This window comes from Pongo abelii, chromosome 5 (assembly GCF_028885655.2).
Source record: "Pongo abelii isolate AG06213 chromosome 5, NHGRI_mPonAbe1-v2.0_pri, whole genome shotgun sequence".
NCBI classification, from domain to species: domain Eukaryota; kingdom Metazoa; phylum Chordata; class Mammalia; order Primates; family Hominidae; genus Pongo; species Pongo abelii.
The window spans coordinates 27,008,453-27,030,708 of NC_071990.2; the positions used below are offsets into that span (position 1 = coordinate 27,008,453).

The 22,256-nt window shown below is 39.5% G+C and overlaps 2 protein-coding genes and 1 non-coding gene across 4 annotated transcripts; 1 reads left to right on the plus strand and 2 right to left on the minus strand.

Moving 5' to 3' along the window:
• Positions 1–991: 991 nt before the first annotated feature.
• Positions 992–1,183, minus strand: LOC112134109 (U2 spliceosomal RNA). The gene has a single exon (XR_002915680.1). It is a non-coding gene; the product is annotated as a U2 spliceosomal RNA (small nuclear RNA).
• Positions 1,184–10,341: 9,158 nt separating this feature from the next.
• Positions 10,342–17,037, minus strand: LOC100455882 (histone H2B type 1-J). 2 transcript variants are annotated; one of them, XR_010140409.1, is made up of 3 exons: positions 16,594–17,037; positions 16,176–16,395; positions 14,177–14,764 (listed from the first exon to the last, which is right to left on the minus strand). XR_010140409.1 is itself a non-coding variant. In XM_002816549.5 (2 exons), the coding sequence occupies exon 1, from the start codon at positions 16,975–16,977 to the stop codon at positions 16,597–16,599; it is 381 nt and encodes a 126-aa protein (XP_002816595.1). In that variant the 5' UTR covers positions 16,978–17,037; the 3' UTR covers positions 10,342–10,728; positions 16,594–16,596. The 2 variants fall into 2 exon arrangements, 1 of the variants encoding a protein (XP_002816595.1); XM_002816549.5 differs by lacking the exons at positions 14,177–14,764; positions 16,176–16,395 and adding an exon at positions 10,342–10,728.
• Positions 17,038–17,256: 219 nt separating this feature from the next.
• On the plus strand, positions 17,257–21,173 carry LOC100456246 (histone H2A type 1). The gene has a single exon (XM_063725141.1). The coding sequence runs from the start codon at positions 17,290–17,292 to the stop codon at positions 17,680–17,682; it is 393 nt and encodes a 130-aa protein (XP_063581211.1). The 5' UTR covers positions 17,257–17,289; the 3' UTR covers positions 17,683–21,173.
• The last annotated feature ends 1,083 nt before the right edge of the window (positions 21,174–22,256 follow it).

Sequence of the window (22,256 nt, forward strand, 5' to 3'; positions counted from 1 at the left end):
GTTAAAACATTTTAAATGCATACATACTAAACTTTCCTTTTTGTGTATTATGTTCAGAATGAAATGCAAAACACAAATCAAAAGAAGCAGTTTTCTGTATTTTTCAACCTGAATAAATTATATTACCATTGCATGCATCAAGTCTTTCCTTTTCAACATTAAATGCTTTGCTACTGTTTGCACACTTCCTATACAAAATAGGTGCTAAGAAAAATTTGGGGTGACAGAACATATATAACCTGCAAAAGTACCACCCACAAATCCTATAGTCCTATATAGGCTATTTATTGACTTTTTAATGGAAATCCAATCAAAGGAGAAAGCAGTTGAGGTGGGTGTGGCAGAATGTGAGTGAAAGGTGTGATCTCACCAGTCCCAACAAAAGGAGAACATCAGACCAGAGCCCTTCAGGCGCAGTTGGGAGGCTTCAAAGTTGGACGCCTGAGGAGAGCTCCTCAGTGTAAAAGAAGGTGAGTTTTAATTCTTGCATTATTTCTATGTTTTATTAGAAGTCACTGTAATGAAGGATATGTGTTTATTATGGGGATTTTTTTTTCCTTTTAAAGACTAAGTAGACAGTCTAGGAAGTATAGGAATTGTCTCACATCACTTTTTCAAATGAAATTCCTGTCCCCTAAACCTTGAAAATTTTTTGGATAAAACATTACTAAGGATTCTGGGCAGTTGTCCTTAAAAATATAAATGCTTGTATCACATCATGGAACTATTTAATGTTTTGTCAATATTATTTGTTGGACCTAGACTAAAATGGAAAGTCATAGAAACATGGACCATAGTTTACGGAGCTTAAAAATCTTATAAGGCACTCAGGTGTTAGGCAAAAATGACACTAAAGAATAGTATAATTATAAGTAGATGTGGTTAATTAAATAAAAACAAGACTGGCCCCTTTCTAAAGCAGTTATTTATAGGTATGAATCATATTTCACTTGCAATCTCTTGCTAGCATTTTTAAAAAATTTCCCCCAGAGGAGGATGCACCATTTATGGAAGTACTGCAATAACAAGATAACGTGTGGAGTGGACAGAGGAAGTTGCTATTCTACCTCCTACTTCCAAAAGTCCATTTAATATATTGTTCCTTGGATACAGGACATATCAGATATTAAATTGATAAGAACAAACATTACACTTGATGTTAGCCAAAAGGCCGAGAAGCAATTTGTTATATTTAACTCCTAATTTTGGCCTAAGTACTGTCAAAGTCAAAATAAAATATAGAGATAAATCTCTAAACATTTTATTTGGGAATCACAAAATTGCAATTCGAGACATATGCACAGACTGGGGTGGTCCTCAGTATGTCTGAAGAACAGAGAAAGTTGGAGATTTTACTAGAAAGAGAAACGTTATGTATTGTTTTGAAAGAAAGCTAATTGGCACTAGAGAAGCTCTTGGGAGCTGGCAAGCTCTGACCTGCAAGTGACAGTAGTAAGTAAAATGTCTTAGAGTCACCAAAAGTCATTTCAGCAGCTACTAGGTAAAACTAGTCTTAGGAATAAAGCAAGCCATTTCAGCAGCTGAGCTTATGGAAAAGGTAAGAACCACATGAATGATGGTAGAGATCCCTTTACTGAATTCCATTAGCAGGGACAAAAGAGGTCTTTTACTAGGAAAAACTGTCTGGAATGGTAGAGCAGAAAAATTACCATTAAGAAGAAGAAAATTTATGCTTTTATGCTGACCCACAGCATCATATTTCCACCTCTGGCTGCATGTTGGTTCTTTTAAATAGGTAGTGGAGGTCTTCTACCAGTTCACAAGTGTAGGTATGCTGGTCAAGTGTGCTCAGCTAATAACTCCATGAAGTTTAACATTCCAAGGTTAATAGCACCTAATAAGAACCTTTTTAAAACAGCTAGAAGTGGAAGGATCACTTGAGACCAGGAGTTCAAGACCAGCCTGGGCAATATAGTGAGAAACCGCACCCCCCCGCAACCCCTTGTCTCCACAAAAAAAATTTTAAAAATTAGCTGGGTGTGGTGCCACACACTTATAGTCCCAGCTACTCAGGAGGCTGAGGCAGGAAGATGGTTTGAACCCAGGAGTTTGAGGCTAGTGAGCTATGATTGCACCACTGTGCCCCAGCCTGGTGACAAAGGGCGACTCCATCTCAAACAAAAAAAAGAAGAGTAACGTATTTTGAATCAACAGTTTGTTTCTTTTGTTGCTTAGTAGTACTTCTTTGCAGGGATATACCACAATATTTTAGCCATTCATCTATTGATGAACATTTGGATTATTTCCAGATTTAACTAATACAAATAAAGCTGCTATAAGTATTTTTGTACAAATCTTTATATGGACACATATTTCCTTTTCTCTTGAGTAGATACCTAGAAGTGTCATGGCTGAATCATATGGTAGTCAGTTGTATGATTAACTTTTTAAGAACCGATTAAAATGTTTTCCATAGTAGTTTTTACATGCATAGGACAAATTTATGAGAGTTCCAGTTCCTCTATGTCCTTTCCAATACTTCACCTTCAGTCTTTTAAATTTTAGGCATTCTAATAGATGTGTAGTGGTATTTGATTGTGATTTTAGTTTGCATTTCCCAAATGACTAATGATATTCAAAGTATTTTCCTGTGCTTATTTGCTAACAACACATTTTCTTTGACGTGTCTGTTCATATCTTTTGCCCACTTATTTAATTAGGTTGTTTATCCTTAGGGTTGAGTGTTGAGAATACTATATTAAGTATTGTTCATTCTGGATACCAGTCCTTTATCAGGTAAGTGCATTTATAAGTATTTGCCCGAGTTTGTGGCCTGATTTTTCATTTTCTTAACACTGACTTTCAAAGAGCTATTTTTAATTTTGAAGAAATCCAATGCATCAGTTTGTTCTTTTATGGATTCTGGTGTCATATCTAAGAAATCTTTGCCTAATCCAGTGTCACAAAAATTTCTCTTATATTTTCTTGTAGAGGTCTTGTAGTTTTAAGTTTTATGTTTAAATGTATGAACAGTTTTAATTTTTGCAAGGTATAGACACAAGTTTATATACATATATTTTATATATATTTTAATATATATTATATATATATTTTTTACATGTGGATATTCAATTTTTCTAACACTATTTGTTGAAGAGACTATCCTTTTTCCACCAGGATGCCTTTGGGCCTCTTTCAAACATCAGTTGTTTATATACATGTTGGTTTGCTTCTGGATTCTCTATTGTGTTCCATTGACCTACTTGCCTATCTTACAACCATACCATGCTGTCTGGGTTTCTGAAGCTTTATAATTCTGTGAAATGAGGTAGCTGATAGCCATCCAGCTTTGTTCTTCTTTTTCAGAGTTGTTTTGGCAACTGTAGATCCTTTTCATTTCCATATTAATTTTGGAATCAGATTGTCATTTCTGCAAAGAAACCTCCTGGGTTTTGACTGGGTTAGTGTTGAATTTGTATATTAGTTTGGGAATAATTGTTATCTTAACAATACTGAGTTTTCTGGCCTATAAGCAAGTTTTATCTCTCCAAGTATTAAAATCTTCTTCAATTTCTCTCAGAAATATTTTGTAGTTTTCAGTGTATAGATATTTCACATCTTTTCTCAAACGCATCCCTAAGTATTTCATATTTTAATTATAACATTTTTAAACATTTTATTTCTGATTGTTGCTAGTATATACAAACGCAGTTTTTTATATTGATCTTGCATCCTACAGCCTTTCTGAACTCAAGGCATTAACTCTAGTAGCTTTTTGTACATTGTCTGATTTTCTACATGAGATGGCCATGTCATTTGAGAATAACGGTAAGTGCTATCTTTACAATTTAGATGATTCTTACTTCTTTCCTTCCATTGTTCCTTCTTTTCTTTCCTCTTTCTTTTTTCCCCTAATTTCACTAGCTAGAATTTCCAATACAACATTGAATAGAAGTGGTGAAAGCAAACATGACTATCTTGTTTACGACCTTAGGGGGACAACATTCAGTCTTTAAGTATAATGTTGTAGATTTTTTGTAAATACCCTTTATCACATGAGGAAGTTCTCCTCTATTTCTAGTTTACTTAGAGTTTTCATCAGTAATGAATGTTGAATTATGTCAAATGCTTTTTCTGCCTTATAGTGTGACAGTCCTCCACCAGCTTGCTTAAGGGTGATATCTGCTACTTGAACCCTGAAGGCTGGGTGATAAGCCACGATACCCAGCCGAGGAGCAGGTATCCCTGAGAACCCAAACATCCCAGAGAGTATCTGAGAATCTACCAAGGAAAACAGTCTCCTTGCCTAAACACAGTAGGCAAAGACCAGAACATTAGCTTAAAAGCAGCTTAGAGATGGTGGCAGCACAGCTCTCTAGAGCTGTCTTGCTGCCGTCCAGGAATGCCCTCTATATAAGTCCTAATAAACTCATCTACTTATCAAGCTGAACTTGTCCAAGTAATACTTTGGTCTCTCGGTTCCTTCCGAGTTTGGGAGAAATGTTACAGTCCCAAGTTTTTCTTGTAACATTCCTCTGTTAAGATTTCCTAGTTTGTTAATATGGTATATTATGTTGATTGCTTTTCTAATGTTTAACCAACTCCACATTTTTTGGAAAAGCCAGGAATACTTGATCATGATGTATTATTCTTTTTACATATTACTGAATTTGATTTTCTAAAATTTTGTTCAGAACTTTTGTATCTCTGTTCATGAAGGATATTGGTAAGTTTCTTTGTTTATAATATATTTGTCCAATTCTAGTATCAAGATGATGTTGCCCTATGGAATGAATTAAGATAAAAGTTAACCAATATTTTAAGAAGCCAGATAGTAAATATTTTAGGCTGTGCAGACAATAAGGTCTCTGTCACAACAATTCAACTTTGCTGTTCTGGTGGGAAAGCATAGATAATACACAAATAAGTGAATGTGATTGTGTTCCAATAACACTTTTTTTGAAAATCAGGTGGTGGGTCATATTTGGTTTGTGGGCCATAGTTTGTTGACCTCTGAGTTAGGAAGTATTTCTTCCTGATTCTAACACTTCTATGAAAATGAAAAACCAATTATAAAGAAGAACACAGTTGGAGAATTTACACTGTAAGTTGCCAACCCCTATCTTAAACTATGGTAATAAGAATGATTGCTATTGAGCCAGAAACATGTGTGTAGTCACCTGATTCATGAGAAAGGTAACACTGCAGTGCAAGGGTTGTCTTTTCAACCAATTGTGTTAGGTCAATGATATGTCCATATGGAAAAGTCCATATGGAAAAGATTGTTACAAATCAGTAAGTAAAGTACAAATAATTTAAAAATGGGCAAAGACATGAACATTCTCTTCCACTAAATGACATTCAATGTATATGAAGCATATGAATAGGTACACAATATTATGACTCATCAGGAAACTGAAAATGAAAGCAACAGTGAGATATCACTAACACATCCTATTCAGAAAGGCAAAACTTAAAAAGCCTAACAAGATAAAGGAAAAAATTAGAAGCAATTAAAATCATCTTATATTATAGGAGTTTGGTTTATACATTTTAGAAAAATATTTGTCAGTGTTTATTAAACCTAAATATATGGTTACTTTAAAAACTGTTAATTCCATTCCTATTATATGCTCAAAAGAAATGAGCGTAGGCTGGGCGCAGTGGCTCATGCCTGTAATCCCAGCACTTTGGGAGGCCGAGGCGGGTGGATCACAAGGTCAGGAGATCAAGACAATGCTGGCTAACACAGGGAAACCCCGTCTCTACTAAAAATACAAAAAATTAACCGGGCGTGGTGGCACCCACCTGTAGTCCCAGCTACTCGGGAGGCTGAGGCAGGAGAATCTCTTGAACCTGTGAGGCGGAGGTTGCAGTGAGCTGAGATTGTGCCACTGCACTCCAGCCTAGGTGACAAAGTGAGACTCCGTCTCATAAAAAGAAATGAGCGCATATGTACACCAAAAAACATACACAAAAATATTCATAAAACTTATATTCATAATAGGGAAAAAGATAAGCTAAAAGCAACTGAAAAGTAACCAAGGCCATTACATTTTAAATTGTTAACATTTCCTGAAATTGTCTTCTAAAACAATGTCTTCTTTTAATTCTTAAAGTACAGATGAACACTTTAGTCCTAATGACATCACCATTTACAGAACATGGTGAGTTAACCAACTATTTTAACATGTATGTATACATCTCAATAAAACAAATTTTAGAATTCAAATCTATAAACTTTAAAGTATTGACTTTGTAACATGATTAATTTAAAAGTAAATTAAAATATGTGAGTTTGTGCCTGGCATGGTGGCTCACGTGTGTATTCCCAGCATTTGGGAGGCTGAGATGGGCAGATCACCTGAGTTCGAGTTCGAAACCAGCCTCAACAACATGGAAAAACCCTGTCTTTACCAAAAAAAAAAAAGAAAAAAAAAATTGGCCAGGTATAGTCCCAGGTACTTGGCAGGCTGAGGTGGGAGGATCGCTTGAGCCTGGGAGGCAGAGATTTCAGTGAGCCAAGAATGCGTCATTGCACTCCAGCCTGAGCAACAGAGCCAGACCCTGTCTCAAAAAGAAATATATATGTATATTAGTTTGATAAACTCCAATATAACTTTTTTACATAAAATTGACTTTTTTTAAGTTTATAAATATTTAAATATGATATTTAAATCCAATTTTGCTGGAAAGCCTAAACACAATGTGGAAGCTATTGACTTGTCCTATTATCAATCTTACATACTATTATAAAACAAATGATATACCATTATGGTTTCTCCCAACTATCCAAATGCTTATGGGTCAGGTGTGAAACCTACAAGATGAAGCAAATGAGGCTTTATCTAGGGGTGACAGTTTTGTGGAAAGAAATGAGTATCAGGGAAGGCTACACAATGAAAAAACAAAATTCGGTGAGGACTTGAACCCAAGGCATTTTGCTTACCAGACAAGTAAGTTGAATGACAAAGCAACAATTCCCTGTCATAAAAGTTAATTTATCTGTTATTATAGTATAGACATTTTAAAACACACCAGAAGAATTTTAGAGTTTGAAAATGACAAGTCACATTTTGTTTTGAGCAGGAAACATATCAAGACAAACTTCCTTCATACAAGACATTATTGTAATCCCAGCGACTCAGGAGGCCCAAGCAGGAGGACCACTTCAGGCCAGGAATTTGAGATTAGCCTAGGAAACATAGTGAGACCTCGTCTCTAAGAAAATAAATTAGTCATTGTAGTAGCACACACCTGTAGTTCTAGCTACTTGGGAGGCTGAGGTAGGAGGATGACTTGAGCCCAGGAGTTTGAGGCTGCAGTGAACCATGATCACACCACTGCACTCCAGCCTGGGTGACAGATCGAGACCCCATTTCTAGGAGGGTGGGAAAACCAGACATTGACAAGGCCTGAGCAGAGGTGGCTGCCAACTGTAGAAATTGCAAGTTACAAAGAAATTCTCTGTTTTCTACCTTAACGTCTATAAAAAGTTGCTCTAAAGAAAAAGAACCAGCTCTGGCCAGGCTCACACCTGTAATTCCAGCACTTTGGGACACCGAGGCAGGTGGATCACTTGAGGTCAGGAGTTTGAGACCAAGCCTGGCCAACATGGTGAAACCCTGCCTCTACTAAAAATACAAAAATTAGTGGGGTGTGGTGGTGCTCGCCTATTGTCCCAGCTCTTAGGAGGCTGAGGCAGAATTGCTTGAATTAGGGAGGCAGAGGTTGTGGTGAGTCAAGATTGCACCACTGCGCTCCAGCCTGGGTGACAGAGGAGAAAGAAAAGGAAAAGAAAAGAAAAGAAAAGCAGTTATTTCCAATGTTTTCAGAACAAATCAACAGACGGAAGTTTACTCGTGTCAACAGCGTGTGAGGTTACAATGTGATACTATTCTTGAGGAGATGGAAATGTTCAGAAAAGAAGCCACATAAAGTTCATGGTGGAAGAGCAAAAATGTAAAACAGGCTTAAAGAACTGTGAGAGTTTAGAAAAAAGCAATAGATCAAAGGGATCAAGAATGGGCATTAGAAGATGAAACTGAAGACAGAATAGGGAGTAGGGGGTTCCAGGCATGGAAATAGGACATTCTCTATGAGGAAAAGAGAAGAACCTGTTTAGTTGCGCATGAAACATACATTCTAGGTAGAAATTTTTTTTTCTTTTTTTTCTTGAGACAGCATCTAGCTCTGTCACCCAGGCTGGAGTGCAATGGCACAATCTTGGTTCACTGCAACCTCCGCCTCCCAGGTTCAAGCGATTCTCCTGCCTTAGCCTCTGAGTAGCTGGAATTACAGGCGCCCGCCACCACAAACAGCTAATTTCTGTATTTTTAGTAGAGACAGGGTTTCACTGTGTTGGCCAGGCTGGTCGCTAACTCCTGACCTCGTGATCCACCCGCCTTGGCCTCCCAAAGTGCTGGGATTACAAGCATGAGCCACCGCGACTGGCCCAGTAGAAATAATTTTTAAAAACTTATCTGGAAAAATGTATATAGAAACAAGTAATGGTTTAAAACCCAGACTAAAAGGATAGAAGCTCTTTTGAAAAACTTTGAGTAGATAAGTTACTTTCTCAGACTAAGCTTTGAAGTGTATTTCTTATCTGTCAGGAAGGTTGGAAGATGGTGAGCCTAGAAGTGGAGAAACCAGAAACTTTTCAAACAAGGAAGGGCCCCAGATGCTAGGTCATGTTCCTTCAGCCTCTGAAGTCAGCAGTGAATACATGTGACACAGCATTTCCTCCATAGTGCTATGTGCCACGAATGCATGAAGGAATGAATGAAAAGAAAGCAAATGTGCGGGAATAATCTACAAGAGTCGGCAAGTCACTGGAGGTGGAGATGTATGTCTAATGGGTGGGAATGCACAAATCTGTAAATATGTGTCAAGTGAACCGTTGGGTACATGCAGACAAGGAATGTGGAGGGAACATGAGCTGATACGTGAGAAGCACATTTCAGAATCAAAACTATTCTGCTTTCTAATACTGGCTTTGCCACTTATCAATCTTGTGACTTAAGGAAGTTTTCTACTGAGTCTCAGCTTCATCTCTAAAATGAGGATAATGATACCTGTTTCTGAAAAATATTAAGTTGGATAAAATGAAACAATGTAAATGACTCAATTTTTTTTTTCTGAGAGTCTTGCTCTGTCGCCCAGGCTGGAGTGCAGTGGCGCGATCTTGGCTCACTGCAAGCTCCGCCTCCCGGGTTCACGCCATTCTCCTGCCTCAGCCTCCCCAGTAGCTAGGACTACAGGCTCCCACCACCACGCCTGGCTAATTTTTTGTATTTTTAGTAGAGATGGGGTTTCACTGTGTTAGCCAGGATGGTCTCAATCTCCTGACCTCGTGATCCACTCACCTCGGCCTCCCAAAGTGCTGGGATTAGAGGCATTAGCCACCGCGCCTGGCCATGACTCACACTTTATTTTCCCCTAATACATAGCCCTGAATAGATGGTGGTGATTTTTTTTGATAAGGTCCTTCTGGTGATATTTTCAAGAGAAGTGTCTCAGGCCATGTGGTTCCAAGTGCAGATTTAAAATAAGGGGAAATCTAGGCTAGAGACAAGTTTGCCAGCATTCATCCTTTCAGCTGTACTACGTCACCTACTCTGCACTAGGGCCAGAGAGGAAACAATGGCTGGTGAAAGAGCAACTGATATTTCTGAAGGCGGGAAGACATAAATAATTAGAACAAGAGAGGGTGAGCAAGGAATAGTGTTGACAGCGCAGCCCTCAAGTCTTGGGTCCTTCTAAGTGCAGGATGGAAAAGGAAACCTTGATGACACAAATTCTTACAAGCCAATGTTTCTCTTCTAGGAGAAATGGAAACTCAGAAATCAGTGCTCTCAAAGAAGGGAAATTAGGTATGATTTCTTGGGAGCCACAACCCAGCAAGGCTTTCCAAATAATACAGTCCTGAGTTTGAGCCTCAGAGAAGGCAGGTATATTTTCAAGTCATGCACTGTATCAATTGCCTTTTTTTGGTACATAAAAGAAAATACTGTATATGCTAATAATCATTAACAAAAAAACATTCAGGTAAAAAGAAAAAATCTGAGTTTTAACAAAACTGAAAAACACTCAGAAGAGGACTATATAGAATGACAATTTGTTTTTCATCTTCTGGATCATCCCCTGAGGAAAGTAAAGAAAGTTCCCTCAGGATATTCCAGTTGGCAACAGCAGAGCAGAGGAATATTATTTTATTCATTTATTCAGAGAAGTACTTTGCTGGGCACTGTTCTAGAAGCTGGGAAATACAAGTGATCAAAATATAACCTACCCCACAACTCCCAAATCCAGCTCCAAAAAACTTTTAGTGTGGAGGATGGCATAATAAAGATAATAAGCCAATGAATAAGGAAAACATAGCATTTCAGATCTTTATATTATGACCAAAAAAAAAAAAAGTCCTAAATTGGAACAGGAAACACAGATGGGGTGGCTCAATTACAAGACGGCAGTTAAAGAAGGCCTCACTGACAAGATGAGTTCCCAGTGTTAGGACCCCAATATCCTTCCTTACAAAGAGTAGGGATTCCCACCCTAGAAAAGGAATAGCAGTTCAGCCACCCCACAGCAGCTCTGGCACGGCTGTTTCTGGATACCTTCATGGAGAAATGCACACACTGCCCTTCATTTCAAAGATGAGCATCAGTCTCGTCTTCAGAGAAGATGCAGCCATTGTGGGGTTAGGGTTTCTCTCCTCAGGTCACCAGTGTAGGTGCACCTGCTGAGAAGTTTCAGCCACTCCACCTGAAATAAGAAAGATAGTTAATGAGAAAAGCAAGAGACAGAACCTGTGAAGAACATGTGACCACCAGCCATTTGAATGAAAGGGGGCAAATTCGAATGAAAGGGGACACATTTGTTTATTTGTGTTTGTATAAAGATATTCCAGACAGGTACACAGGAAACGAATAAAAGTGGTTCATTGTAGTTTATCAAAGATAAAACACCAGGCCTTACTTTAAATGACGAAAACAGATTTTATTTAGTAACCACTGACAGTGGGGAACCATCTGGGTTTCATAACTGGCACATATCAAAATCAGGCTCCACTCCTACCACAGAGAGTGGCAGACGAGGGCCCTATCTTCAGACGTTGACTGAAACAAACGGTAAATTCCTTTGGCGGCATCGAGTTTTCTCAGGCAGGCACTTGAGGAGACCGGCGCTATTAGTAACTATGTTCAGGTTTGTTCAGGTCTTTATAGGCCAAGGTGGCCACCTAGTCCAGAAGAGGGCTTAGAAGAAGCCGCCTAGAGTTTGGTCAAAAAGAGAATCTTTGCCAAGTAGATGGGGGAACTGGGCGGCGGGGGGCTGTTGGGGATGGGATGGTTTATAGTATTTTTTGTATATTCAATTATTAAACCGTAGCAATGAAATGCCTAATCGAAATCATAAAACGAAACAAAGTTTTAGCTACATTATCCTATCCGTTATTGCCACAAGATGGCGACAGCGCTTCTCAACTCATAAAACTAAACAAAGTTTTAGCTACATTATCCTATCCATTATCGCCACAAGATGGCAATAGCGCTTCTCAACTCGCCTGCGGGACGGAGGGAGGGTGCGGCCCGGAGAACTCCTCCCTGTGCCAACAGCAGCTCTCCAGCCCGTAGCGCTTCCTGTTAGTTCAGTCGCCTGAACTTCTCTGCATGTAGATTCCTCTCAGGGTAGCCCTTTGTTGACCAAAAAAGAAATATGTTCACTGATTGGCCAGTTTTTTTTTTTTTTTTAACTTTTTTTTGGAGGGGAAAGGGAGTGGTCATGGACATCCTGAAGTAGACACAAAAATATAGAGAATCCTGCACTTCCCAAGTCTCGTCGCACAGGTTTCAACAATTACCAACATCTTGCCCATTTTGTTTCATTATCCGCACCCACACTGACAGATGAGGGAGTCTAAAAAATATCCGAAACATGAAATCCCAAATATGTGATTTTAATCATGAATATTTTCACAAGTATCCTAACAGATATGGATATAAAGAAAATACGCTAAGATTTTACACCTAAGAAAATTTAAAAAATGATGTGTAACATTATCCAATACCTAGCCCTTAAAGAAAGAAAATCCGGAATTGTCTCAAATATTTTTTATATTGATTTTATCTGAATGAGATCCCACCAGATCCAAATATGGCATTTGATTGCTGTTCCTCCTGAATGTATTAAAATCCATAAATTTACCCAAGTCTCCAAGTAGCCTGACTGCCCCTTTGAAAAAGGAATTGAGAGACCATAGTCTGGGTGGGAATTCTCACTGATCATGGATTGTCATTGCTTTTAAACCATTCTTTGGAAAGTGTTGGGGAAAAAATGTTTTGCTTTTTTTTTTTTTTTTGAAACAGAGTCTCGCTGTGTTGCCCAGGCTGGAGTGCAGTAGCACGATTTCAGCTCATTGCAACCTCTGCCTTGCAGGTTCAAGTGATTCTCCTGCCTCAGGCTCCCAAGTAGCTGGAACTACAGGCACGCACCATCATGACTGGCTTATTTTTGTGTTTTTAGTAAAGACCAGGTTTCACCATGTTGGCCAGGCTGATCTCTAACTCCTGACCTTAAGTGATGTGCCTGCCTCAGCCTCCCAAAGTGCTGGGATTACATGCGTGAGCCACCGCACCCAGTCGAAGGTATATTTTTTATGAGAGTATTTTTAAAAACACTCAAATTGTCTGTGACGGCTCCTTGCCTATGGCCCTAAAAAGAGAGGGGAGGGGTGGGGGAAGGGGGGGAAACAGAAACAAAAAGAAAACTGACAGAGGAGGAGTCCAAAAGCCCAACACCCATTAAGTCAAGACTTCCCACAGTTCTCTAAGCCAGCAAATGAATGTAATTTAAACTGCTTTAAACTTCATATAAAAATAAATCATTTTTGGTAAATCAATAAACAGAGGCATCTCCATGACTACTGGTGGGAGTATGTACTCCTCCTTTTCTAAAACAAAAAAACAGCAGAGAGCGCTGAGTTGGAAACATGAAAAGCATAACTTTTTTGAGTTGGCTATTATTAAGTGTAATATGAGAGGTACCACTCCATTCCTACCTCTCCTTTCTTTAACCAATGCATTTTGGCTACAGAAGAAATTATGCTTTTTCTTAGTCACTATTCAGCTCATCTACAACGTCCAAAATTGAACAGTACTCCAAGAGGGTGCTAAATGACTACATGCCACTTTAACTGAGTCTTCCAAAAATTCAGACTTCTGCTTATAAGGAATGTGGTACACATTAGGACTACCAAGTCCCATGGTCATCCATGCATTACCTTACCCTTTCTGTATAATGTATAGAAATGGGTCCAAAAAATGTTGAGATATGAGGTATAAAGCGTTCAGTAAGTTCACAGATGGTCCTGCTAGCAATAGCATGTAAGAAAGTGAAGCATATCGAAATCTAGAGTGTTTATCTCAGTGAAGACAAATCCCTGCCTCATCCATGACAAAATACTTGCAAGAATGCAAGAATACTTCCCCTGACATATGGGACACTTAGCAGCATCAGTATCCAGAGGTCAGCCTTGGTGAGCTAAGTCTATACTACAGAGCTCAAGTATCACCTCTACCATTGCCTACCACCCTGGTCACATTGTTTACAAGTAAATCACTTGGGCAATAAGTGGGGTGATAGGAAAAGAGACTACATGACAGCCATATGGTTGATGTGTACCTGATTGTCGATAGCCTCCTCTGAAGAGTGGGAATTTAAGTTAGCATTCACGTGGGACATTATTCTCATACTCTGGGACCATTCTGAGAAATTCATCCATATCACTGTTCCCCAAAGCTTCTTGTCAACACAACCTCCACTTTTGCCCACTTAAAAAATCTCTGTCTATCCAAACCATTAGCCATGTACATTCAGTTTAGATCAGTGTCTTAGGTCACTCTCCTTCTAGAAAAAGTAAACAATGACATTCAATACTCCAAATTGTGCTGAGTGGCAGCAATTCTTTTCTCTATTGCCATTTATGGACATACTTGAGTTCCGGCTTCTAATACTACTGTTACAACAGGCATCAGTAGTATTAGCCAACATATATTGAATGCTTACTATGTACAGGACATTGTTCTAAGTATACCAAAACTATTTGCTCAAGAGGCACTATTACATCCCTTTTTAAAATGAAGGAAAAAGCCAGAGGGAAAAAAGCCAATTCTTCAGGAACTGGTTAGTAATGGGTTGAACTTGCAGCATTCAGTTTTTCTTTTTTTTTTTTTTTTGAGATGGAGTCCCTTCTGTTGCCCAGGCTGGAGTGCACTGCCATGATCTCGGCTCACTGCAACCTATGCCTCCTGGGGTCAAGTGATTCTCCTGCGTCAGCCTCCTGAGTAGCTGGGATTACAGGGTCCCACCAGCACATCGGGCTAATTTTTGTATTTTTAGTAGGGATGGGGTTTCACCATGTTGGCCAGGCTGCTCTCGATCTCCTGACCTCAAGTGATCCACCAGCCCCGGCCTCCCAAAGTGCTGGGATTACAGGCATGAGCCACCCCGCCCAGTCCCATTCAGTTTTTCAAGCAAAGTATTAACTCTTTGTCCTTATTCTTAAGGGGACACTAGCAAGATGAAAATAACGCATAAGGTGATCATTTGTTTCATTACCCCTTAGGCAGTTTAGTCTTCTGAGTAACAGGAGAATTAGCTGGGTTCTTTTCAACTTAACTTTGTATAGTTTTCGAAAACCTAGCCTTTACAAATTTTCACCTGTGGCTGTACAATATACCCATGAGTCAGTCGCAATCCTCCTTTTCTTACAAACCCTGCTTTTTATTCTGATTTCTATATCCTGTAAGACAAAGAAGCAAGTTATTTAGCTTGGAAATTATCATGACTATTTGGACTAATAGAGAGGGTCAGAGGCCCATGTAACTTAACAATAATGTCATAAAAGTAATTTAAGTTCTGTTTATTCACAGAATTGGTAACAGTTCAGTTATCCTTAGTATGGGATGATTATGGTGAAAGAAAAGAACTTGAGTGTATATTTTCTACATAGAAATATATACAACAAACCAGATAGCAATTCAAAGAGATACATATTTTAGAAACTCTGTAGAGACAGTTTTCAAAGGCTGGACAAGTGTCGAAGAAAAAGCTCAAAAAATAGAAGAAATTTCATAAAGCAGGCAATATTTAACTGGGCTTTGAAAAAAATAGGTAGGACTTGGGTCAACAACGGAAGTGTATTTGACAGTGGATTTAACAAAAATACTAATTGTTTTAGATGTTATTACTGTGTTAAATTTAGATCCATTTTACATAAACTAGATAGTAACTCAAGTTTATATACAATTACTACCTTTGAAACCAAAACCCAGTCATAGTGGGAGCTTCCAAATGCTTTATAGACCTTAGATTTTTACCTAAGAGACACATGACTGAAGTTACAACCTAGAGCAACATCGTTTGTTGGGTGACTGGTTCTCATTTGTGACAACCTGAATAAGGGGGAGCTTGTTTTTCCTCACTTCTTCTAGGCAAAGTCAAAAACAGTAGTTAAAATACTAATGAAAGGAGTTTTAAAATTGAAATTGACTAGTTTCAGAAAAGAGTCTGGGATAAATGTCCTCAAGCTTTCTGCCTTCATTACGCCCCGAATTGTCTTGTTTAGGCTTCTAATGCCTTTGCTTAAATAGATATACCATAAAGGGAAAATAGTATTCTAATTAGAAATAAAGCATTGATCTTTCTCATGCTGAAAACGACGGCATTCAAATTCTGTTGTAGCCGGGCTTGATGGCTCATGCCTGTAATCCTAGCACTTTGAGAGGCTGAGGCTGGTGGATCACCTGAAGTCAGTTCAAGACCAGCCTAGCCAACATGGTGAAACCCTGTCTCTACTAAAAATACAAAAATTATCCGGGCGTGGTGGCGCATGCCTGTAATCCCAGCTACCCGGAAGGCTGAAGCAAGAGAATCGCTGGAACCCGGGAGGCGGAGGCTGCAGTGAGCTGAGATCGCGCCACTGCACGCCAGTCTGGGCGACAGAGCAAATCTCCTTCTCAAAAAAAAAGACTGATTATGTTGCCATAAAGGGTCCCTTTAAAAAAAAAAAACAAAACGCTCTATCCAACGAAAACTAAGAAGAAATAAATCTCCTTCCCGAAAGCGATAAAATACTAAAGAATGAGAAACTGAGTTTACTGAGTTTGTAAGGAAGGTCAAATAAAGGCGGGGTTTGGATTCCTTTGGCTCACCCAAGCCGACCGTGGACTTCCTGGACACAACAACCAATCAGGATGCAAAGAGGAAGGGCGGGCGTTGCCCGGGCAAATTCAAACTGACAACCGCTGCAACTTGGCACTGTTCCAAATCACTATCCGATGGGGGACCGACGAGTATTTTAATTGGTTTCGAACTTACAATAGAAAATCTCCCATCTCCTTACTTAACTCTAAGGGGATTAGAATGGCAGATCTAAAAAAAAAAAAAAAAAAAAAAAAATTCATTTAGGATTAGTTAAGCAACTGCTCTACTTCAGACTAAAAAACATAGTAGCGAGTTACAAGGGCTTGCCAGTGGCCAGCACAAGAGGAATACAAGCACCAGCTCTTTCTTTGAGAAGATGGGTGGCTCTTAAAAGAGCCGTTAGGGTTGAGTTTGCAGCCAACTCACCGTTTACTTAGCGCTGGTGTACTTGGTGACGGCCTTGGTCCCCTCGGACACGGCGTGCTTGGCCAACTCCCCGGGCAGCAGCAGGCGCACAGCCGTCTGGATCTCCCTAGAGGTGATGGTCGAGCGCTTGTTATAATGCGCCAGGCGAGAAGCCTCACCTGCAATGCGCTCGAAAATGTCGTTCACAAACGAATTCATGATGCCCATGGCCTTGGACGAAATACCGGTGTCAGGGTGGACCTGCTTCAGCACCTTGTACACATAGATGGAATAGCTCTCCTTGCGGCTGCGCTTGCGCTTCTTGCCGTCCTTCTTCTGTGCTTTAGTCACCGCCTTCTTGGAGCCCTTTTTCGGGACAGGAGCGGACTTCGCTGGCTCTGGCATAGCACTGTCTAGCTACAAAGCTCCAAGAAAAAGGAAAAACAGCGTGAGCAGGGTATGACAAGGCGCTTTTATATAGAATCGCTTATGCAAATAAGGTGAAGAGTTGAAGTCTTGTGTCTGATTGGTAGTTATTCGGGGTAACGTCAGAGGTCAGTTCTGCCCAATCAAAATTCGCAAATCCAGAAGACGCACTACCATTGGTTGAAATTAAACTGCAGCCCTAACCAACAACACGTCTTCTTTTTCGCGCCCAATAGTGTTTATAAAAAGCGCCGCGTTTACTGTAGTTGCTCGAAGTGGATTACGGCCGATATGTCTGGACGTGGCAAACAGGGAGGCAAAGCTCGCGCTAAAGCTAAGACCCGCTCTTCTAGGGCCGGTCTCCAGTTCCCCGTGGGCCGAGTGCACCGCCTGCTGCGCAAAGGCAACTATGCCGAGCGGGTCGGGGCCGGCGCGCCGGTGTATCTGGCAGCGGTGCTGGAGTACCTGACCGCCGAGATCCTGGAACTGGCGGGCAACGCGGCCCGCGACAACAAGAAGACCCGCATCATCCCGCGTCATCTCCAACTGGCTATCCGCAATGACGAGGAGCTCAACAAGCTGCTGGGCAAAGTCACCATCGCACAGGGCGGTGTCCTGCCCAACATTCAGGCAGTGCTGCTCCCTAAAAAGACTGAGAGCCACCACAAGGCGAAGGGCAAGTAACTACCTGGACTAGTTTGTGGCAACTCAAGTAAAACCGAGTCCAAACCAACGGCTCTTTTCAGGGCCACCCACGTCTTCTCTAAAAGAACTTAACATTTATTCCATGTGAAAGAAAAAGTGAGACATGGACAAGACTAGTCACAAGTTACCCATCTTTATCCTTTTTGAAAACAGAGTAGCGAACACCGCAGATTTAAAAGAAAAACTAGAGGGAATGTCCAGATTCTACCACGCTTAAAAGTTAACATGTGAACAAATGTATTAGGCCATTATTTAATTTTAAACTTAATCAGTGTGTCCACAGAGCACCAGTGGCTTCGTGAGTTCTTGAAGCACTTTGGTCCAAAAGAGTTATCCCCCTGGCTAGAATTTAGCAGACAGCTGTTCCACGCGGGCTAGGGCGGCATGAAGAAGTCCCGCCGCTACGTGCCCGGCACGGTGGCCCTGCGCGACGTCCGGCGCTACCAGAACTCCGAGCTGCCGATCAGCAAGCTGCCGCTCCTGCGAGAGCTCGGCGGTGACGCAGCTGCACGAGAGGGAGGCTGCAGAACTTTGACACGATAGTCCACCTCCCTGCAAAGGCTCTGTCAGAGACTCACATCTTTCATGATGGATAGCTGTGAAGCATTCTCTTACCAAGCCCACTGCATGTTGCAAAGTATTCCTTTAAAATGAAGTGAGTAAAATACTGGGATGACGTTATCTGGAGCCCAAGAAAGATGGCTTATTTGGAAAGGCCTAATATCCCAAGTTGCTTATCTAGAAGAACTTGACAGGATAATTATTTCTAATAAACCTTAAAACCCATCAAGAAATCTGAGGTAAAGTGTTAGCACACAGACTGTTAAAACGTCTGCCTCGCAGATATGGGGGAAAATATATAGAGGATTATAATATGGTTCAACAAATGTTGATGAGTATTAGAAATGTACATTAGAAATGAGTATTAGAAATGTTTATGAGTATTAGAAAAGTACAGGGTATTGGGCGTTCCTGACACAAACTGAGGCCTTCTAGCAAGACAGTTTTCTGTGGAGGAGGGTTATTTAGTACGATAACTTATTTAGTGCAAATAACTTTTGGTGTTGTAGCTAAATAAGGAATATTCATGCCAAGATTGCACAATCATGCCTCCTACCTCTGTTCACTGAACTCTGATGTAATTTTTTTTTTTTTTTTTTTTTTTTGAGACAGAGTCTCGCTCTGTCGCCCAGGCTGGAGTACAGTGGCGCTATCTCGGCTCACTGCAAGCTCCGCCTCCCGGGTTCACGCCATTCAACGGCCTCAGCCTCCTGAGTAGCTGGGGCTACAGGCGTCCGCCACCATGCCCAGCTAATTTTTTGTATTTTTAGTAGAGACGGGGTTTCACCGTGTTAGCCAGGATGGTCTCAATCTCCTGACCTCGTGATCCGCCCGCCTCGGCCTCCCAAAGTGCTGGGATTACCGGCGTAAGCCACCGCGCCCGGCCCACTCTGATGTAATCTTAAGAAAAAGACGTTAACTCATTTTTCTTGTGTATTGTAGACACTTTTGGCTGTCTGGTAACATGGAAAATCTCAGAATGATGTTTTAAGTATATAAAATGCCAAACAAAGTTAAATTACAGTTATCAAAGTATTTTTAAAACTTCATAGTGATAAATGAGCCTATATGTATTGTTAATATAGTTAACACATTACATGATTTAGTGAGCCTAATTGCTGTTACTAATTAGAGGAGTAAAAATGTTTCAAGATAATTCAGGAATTGTAATGAGAAATGAAATATCTAATGTCTTTTGGGTTACAAAGTAACAGGTACTGAGATTTGTGGCCTAAATTCATAATAAAGTGAAATGTTCAAGTTCAGTCAAGGTTAACTTTTTAAAAATAGATATTTTACTACCCAAACTCACGGACTTCCCCTTCAACACCCTCCAATTGCTGAATTTTTTCCTTAGGGGCATTGTGACATGTAAGTATGGACCTCAGGTTAAAAACTCTTGCTCTAAAATTTGGTCAACCTACCCCATTTCTTTTCAGCTCCTTTACTCTGGATACCTCCTCTTCCTATCTGGAATTTATTTAGCACTTAGTCTATTGACAGCTCATAACCTTTTACTGTTTCTGTTTCTTGTTCTTAAAATATAACTACTTCCAATCCTAGTATAAATATGATGTTTTGGAACAGAAACAAGTGCTGACAATATCTAGCAAAAATAGGTACTTGAGAGGCCCCCAAAATAGTAAAATATTTGGCTTTTTGATGGATTTTTATACTGTGTAACCCAAATAATAATTTTACTCATTTTTGAATTGCTCTGTCTTTAAAGGTCTTTCAACTTATTTAAACTAATATTTAATAAAATTTCACAATTAAATGTACCGTGGTTGGACACAGGATGTACTTTGCAAGTGTAACTGTTACTGGAAAGGGGTCCCAATCCAGACACCAAGAGAGGGTTCTTGGGTCTCTCTCAAGAAAGAATTCAAGGCAAATCCATAGAGTACAGTGAAAGCAAGTTTATTAGAGAAGTAAAATTCTTTTGTTCTATTCTAAGGATATTTATAGTTATTTCTTGATTACATGCTAAACAAGGGGTGAATTCTTCATGCGTTTTCTGGGAAAGGGGTGGGCAATTCCCCAACTGAGAGTTCCTCCCCCTTTTAGACCCTATAGGGTAACTTTCCGACATTGCCATGGCATCTGTAAATGGTCAGTGCACTGGTAGGAGTGCCTTTTAGCATGCTAATGCATCATAAGTAGTGTATAATGAGCAGTGAGGATAACCAGAGATCAATTTCCTCACCATCTTGATTTTGGTAGGTTTTGGCTGGCTTCTTCACCGCATGCTTTTATTAGCATGGTCTTTGTGACTTGTACCTTGTGCCGACCTCTTCTGTGACTCATTCTGTGACCACAAATGCCTTAAGCCTCTGGGAATGCAGCCCAGTAGGCCTCAGCCTTATTTTACCCAGCCCCTATTCAAGATGGAGTTTCTCTGGTTTAAACGCCTCTGACATAATAAAGTTTGCTGCCAGATTTGTTTTGTAATGTGAAAGAATGTGAGAACTCAGAGTTACTCTATTTGAACTAAGTTTATCTTGATAGTCAGTTATCCTGTTAGAAAAGACTGATTAGCATAACATTTTTTAAAAAATGTTATACTGTATGTTTACTATCGATTTCAGAACTAAATTTACCGTCAATTTCAGAAACTAAAGAGTCTGACAAACTCAAATATCCTTGTAGGGGAGGCAAAATTTTACCTCTATCCTCTTAAGAGTTTTTATGGCTGGGCCTGATAATTAAACTGACATAAGACAGATTAAGAGAATAGCATATAAATTTATTTAATATAAATTTTATGTGGCATGGGACATGGGAGCTCTAATAATAGACCCCAAAAAAGTAGCAAAACCTAAATGCTTTTATAGTAGGTTGAACGGAGTAAATTGTGGAAACGTAACTATGTAGGAAGGCTAAAGGAAAACAAGAATTTTAAGATCTGCTTGTATAGAATTCTCTTGGTTTCAACATCCTGTCCTTGATTAAAATGTTCTTTTCCTTTTGGTATGGGGAGGACATCTTCCACATGGGAATTTTAATTCCTGCTTTTAAGGAGTAAAAGGGAACGGTCAAAATGCCTTTCTTGTACCTACTGTTTTTAAAATTGCCTGTATCTCAGAATAATTTATTCCAAAATGGCATATTTTGGGATGGCATGCTCTGCCACATTTTACCATTCATTGCTATCCTTGTCACTAATTGCTATGCGAAAACTCATGAAATCAGATACAGAAAAAGGTTTCTGATTGGTGAGAAGCTCAAGTAGAGAAATATACTTGTTAACTAATGTTGGGGAAATACAATTTTAAAATCTCCCAAAGAAGAGAAAGGAAATAATTTTATCATTGAATAAGCATTAAACCAAGGAGAGTTGCTTATCACAGGAAATCTTATGAAGAGGTTGCAAAAGCAGAAAGAAATCGTTTTCTTATTATGTATAGCTACATTGGATAAGTTTTGCAGTTCGAAGTCAGGTGACAGCTAAAGTTGGGCCCATTTTCTCGCTGGAAACTGGGAGACAGACCACTATCTTTTTTAATGATTAACATTTCAAAGGGATGGCTCTCCAGGCATTGAGAAAATATTCTGAGTTATAAGGCCTATTTAGCCATTAAAAGGATTTACATACATTTTAAAAGGACAGAGAAAGACATTTTGAAAGTGATGGGAAAGGAAAGGGAAGTCTTTTGTTTTCAACAGATAATTAAGCCTCTCATTTTTAATTTGTATTTACCCTTAGATTAGCATATTCAATTAACCTATGCTACCTTACTCTCTTTACAACATATACTGAATTCAGCTACAGCAAGTTACAACCAGTCATATCAATTTTTTGTTTTCCAAAGGTGTATGGCAAGTTTTCTTTTATTGCAACATAAATGCAAAAATGTCTAAAGTATTTTAATGAAAAGTTTATCTTCATTTACTTTATGACATTTAAGTGGAATACTTTGAAAATACTTCAAGCACTGCTGTAAGGAACTCATTGAAATAAAGAGTAGCAAGAAAATCACCAAATGGGCCGG

What these genes read in the sequence shown, in the direction of transcription:
- LOC100455882 (XM_002816549.5), bottom strand. Translation starts at nt 16,977, where the DNA reads ATGCCAGAGCCAGCGAAGTCCGCTCCTGTCCCGAAAAAGGGCTCCAAG.
- LOC100456246 (XM_063725141.1), top strand. Translation starts at nt 17,290, where the DNA reads ATGTCTGGACGTGGCAAACAGGGAGGCAAAGCTCGCGCTAAAGCTAAG.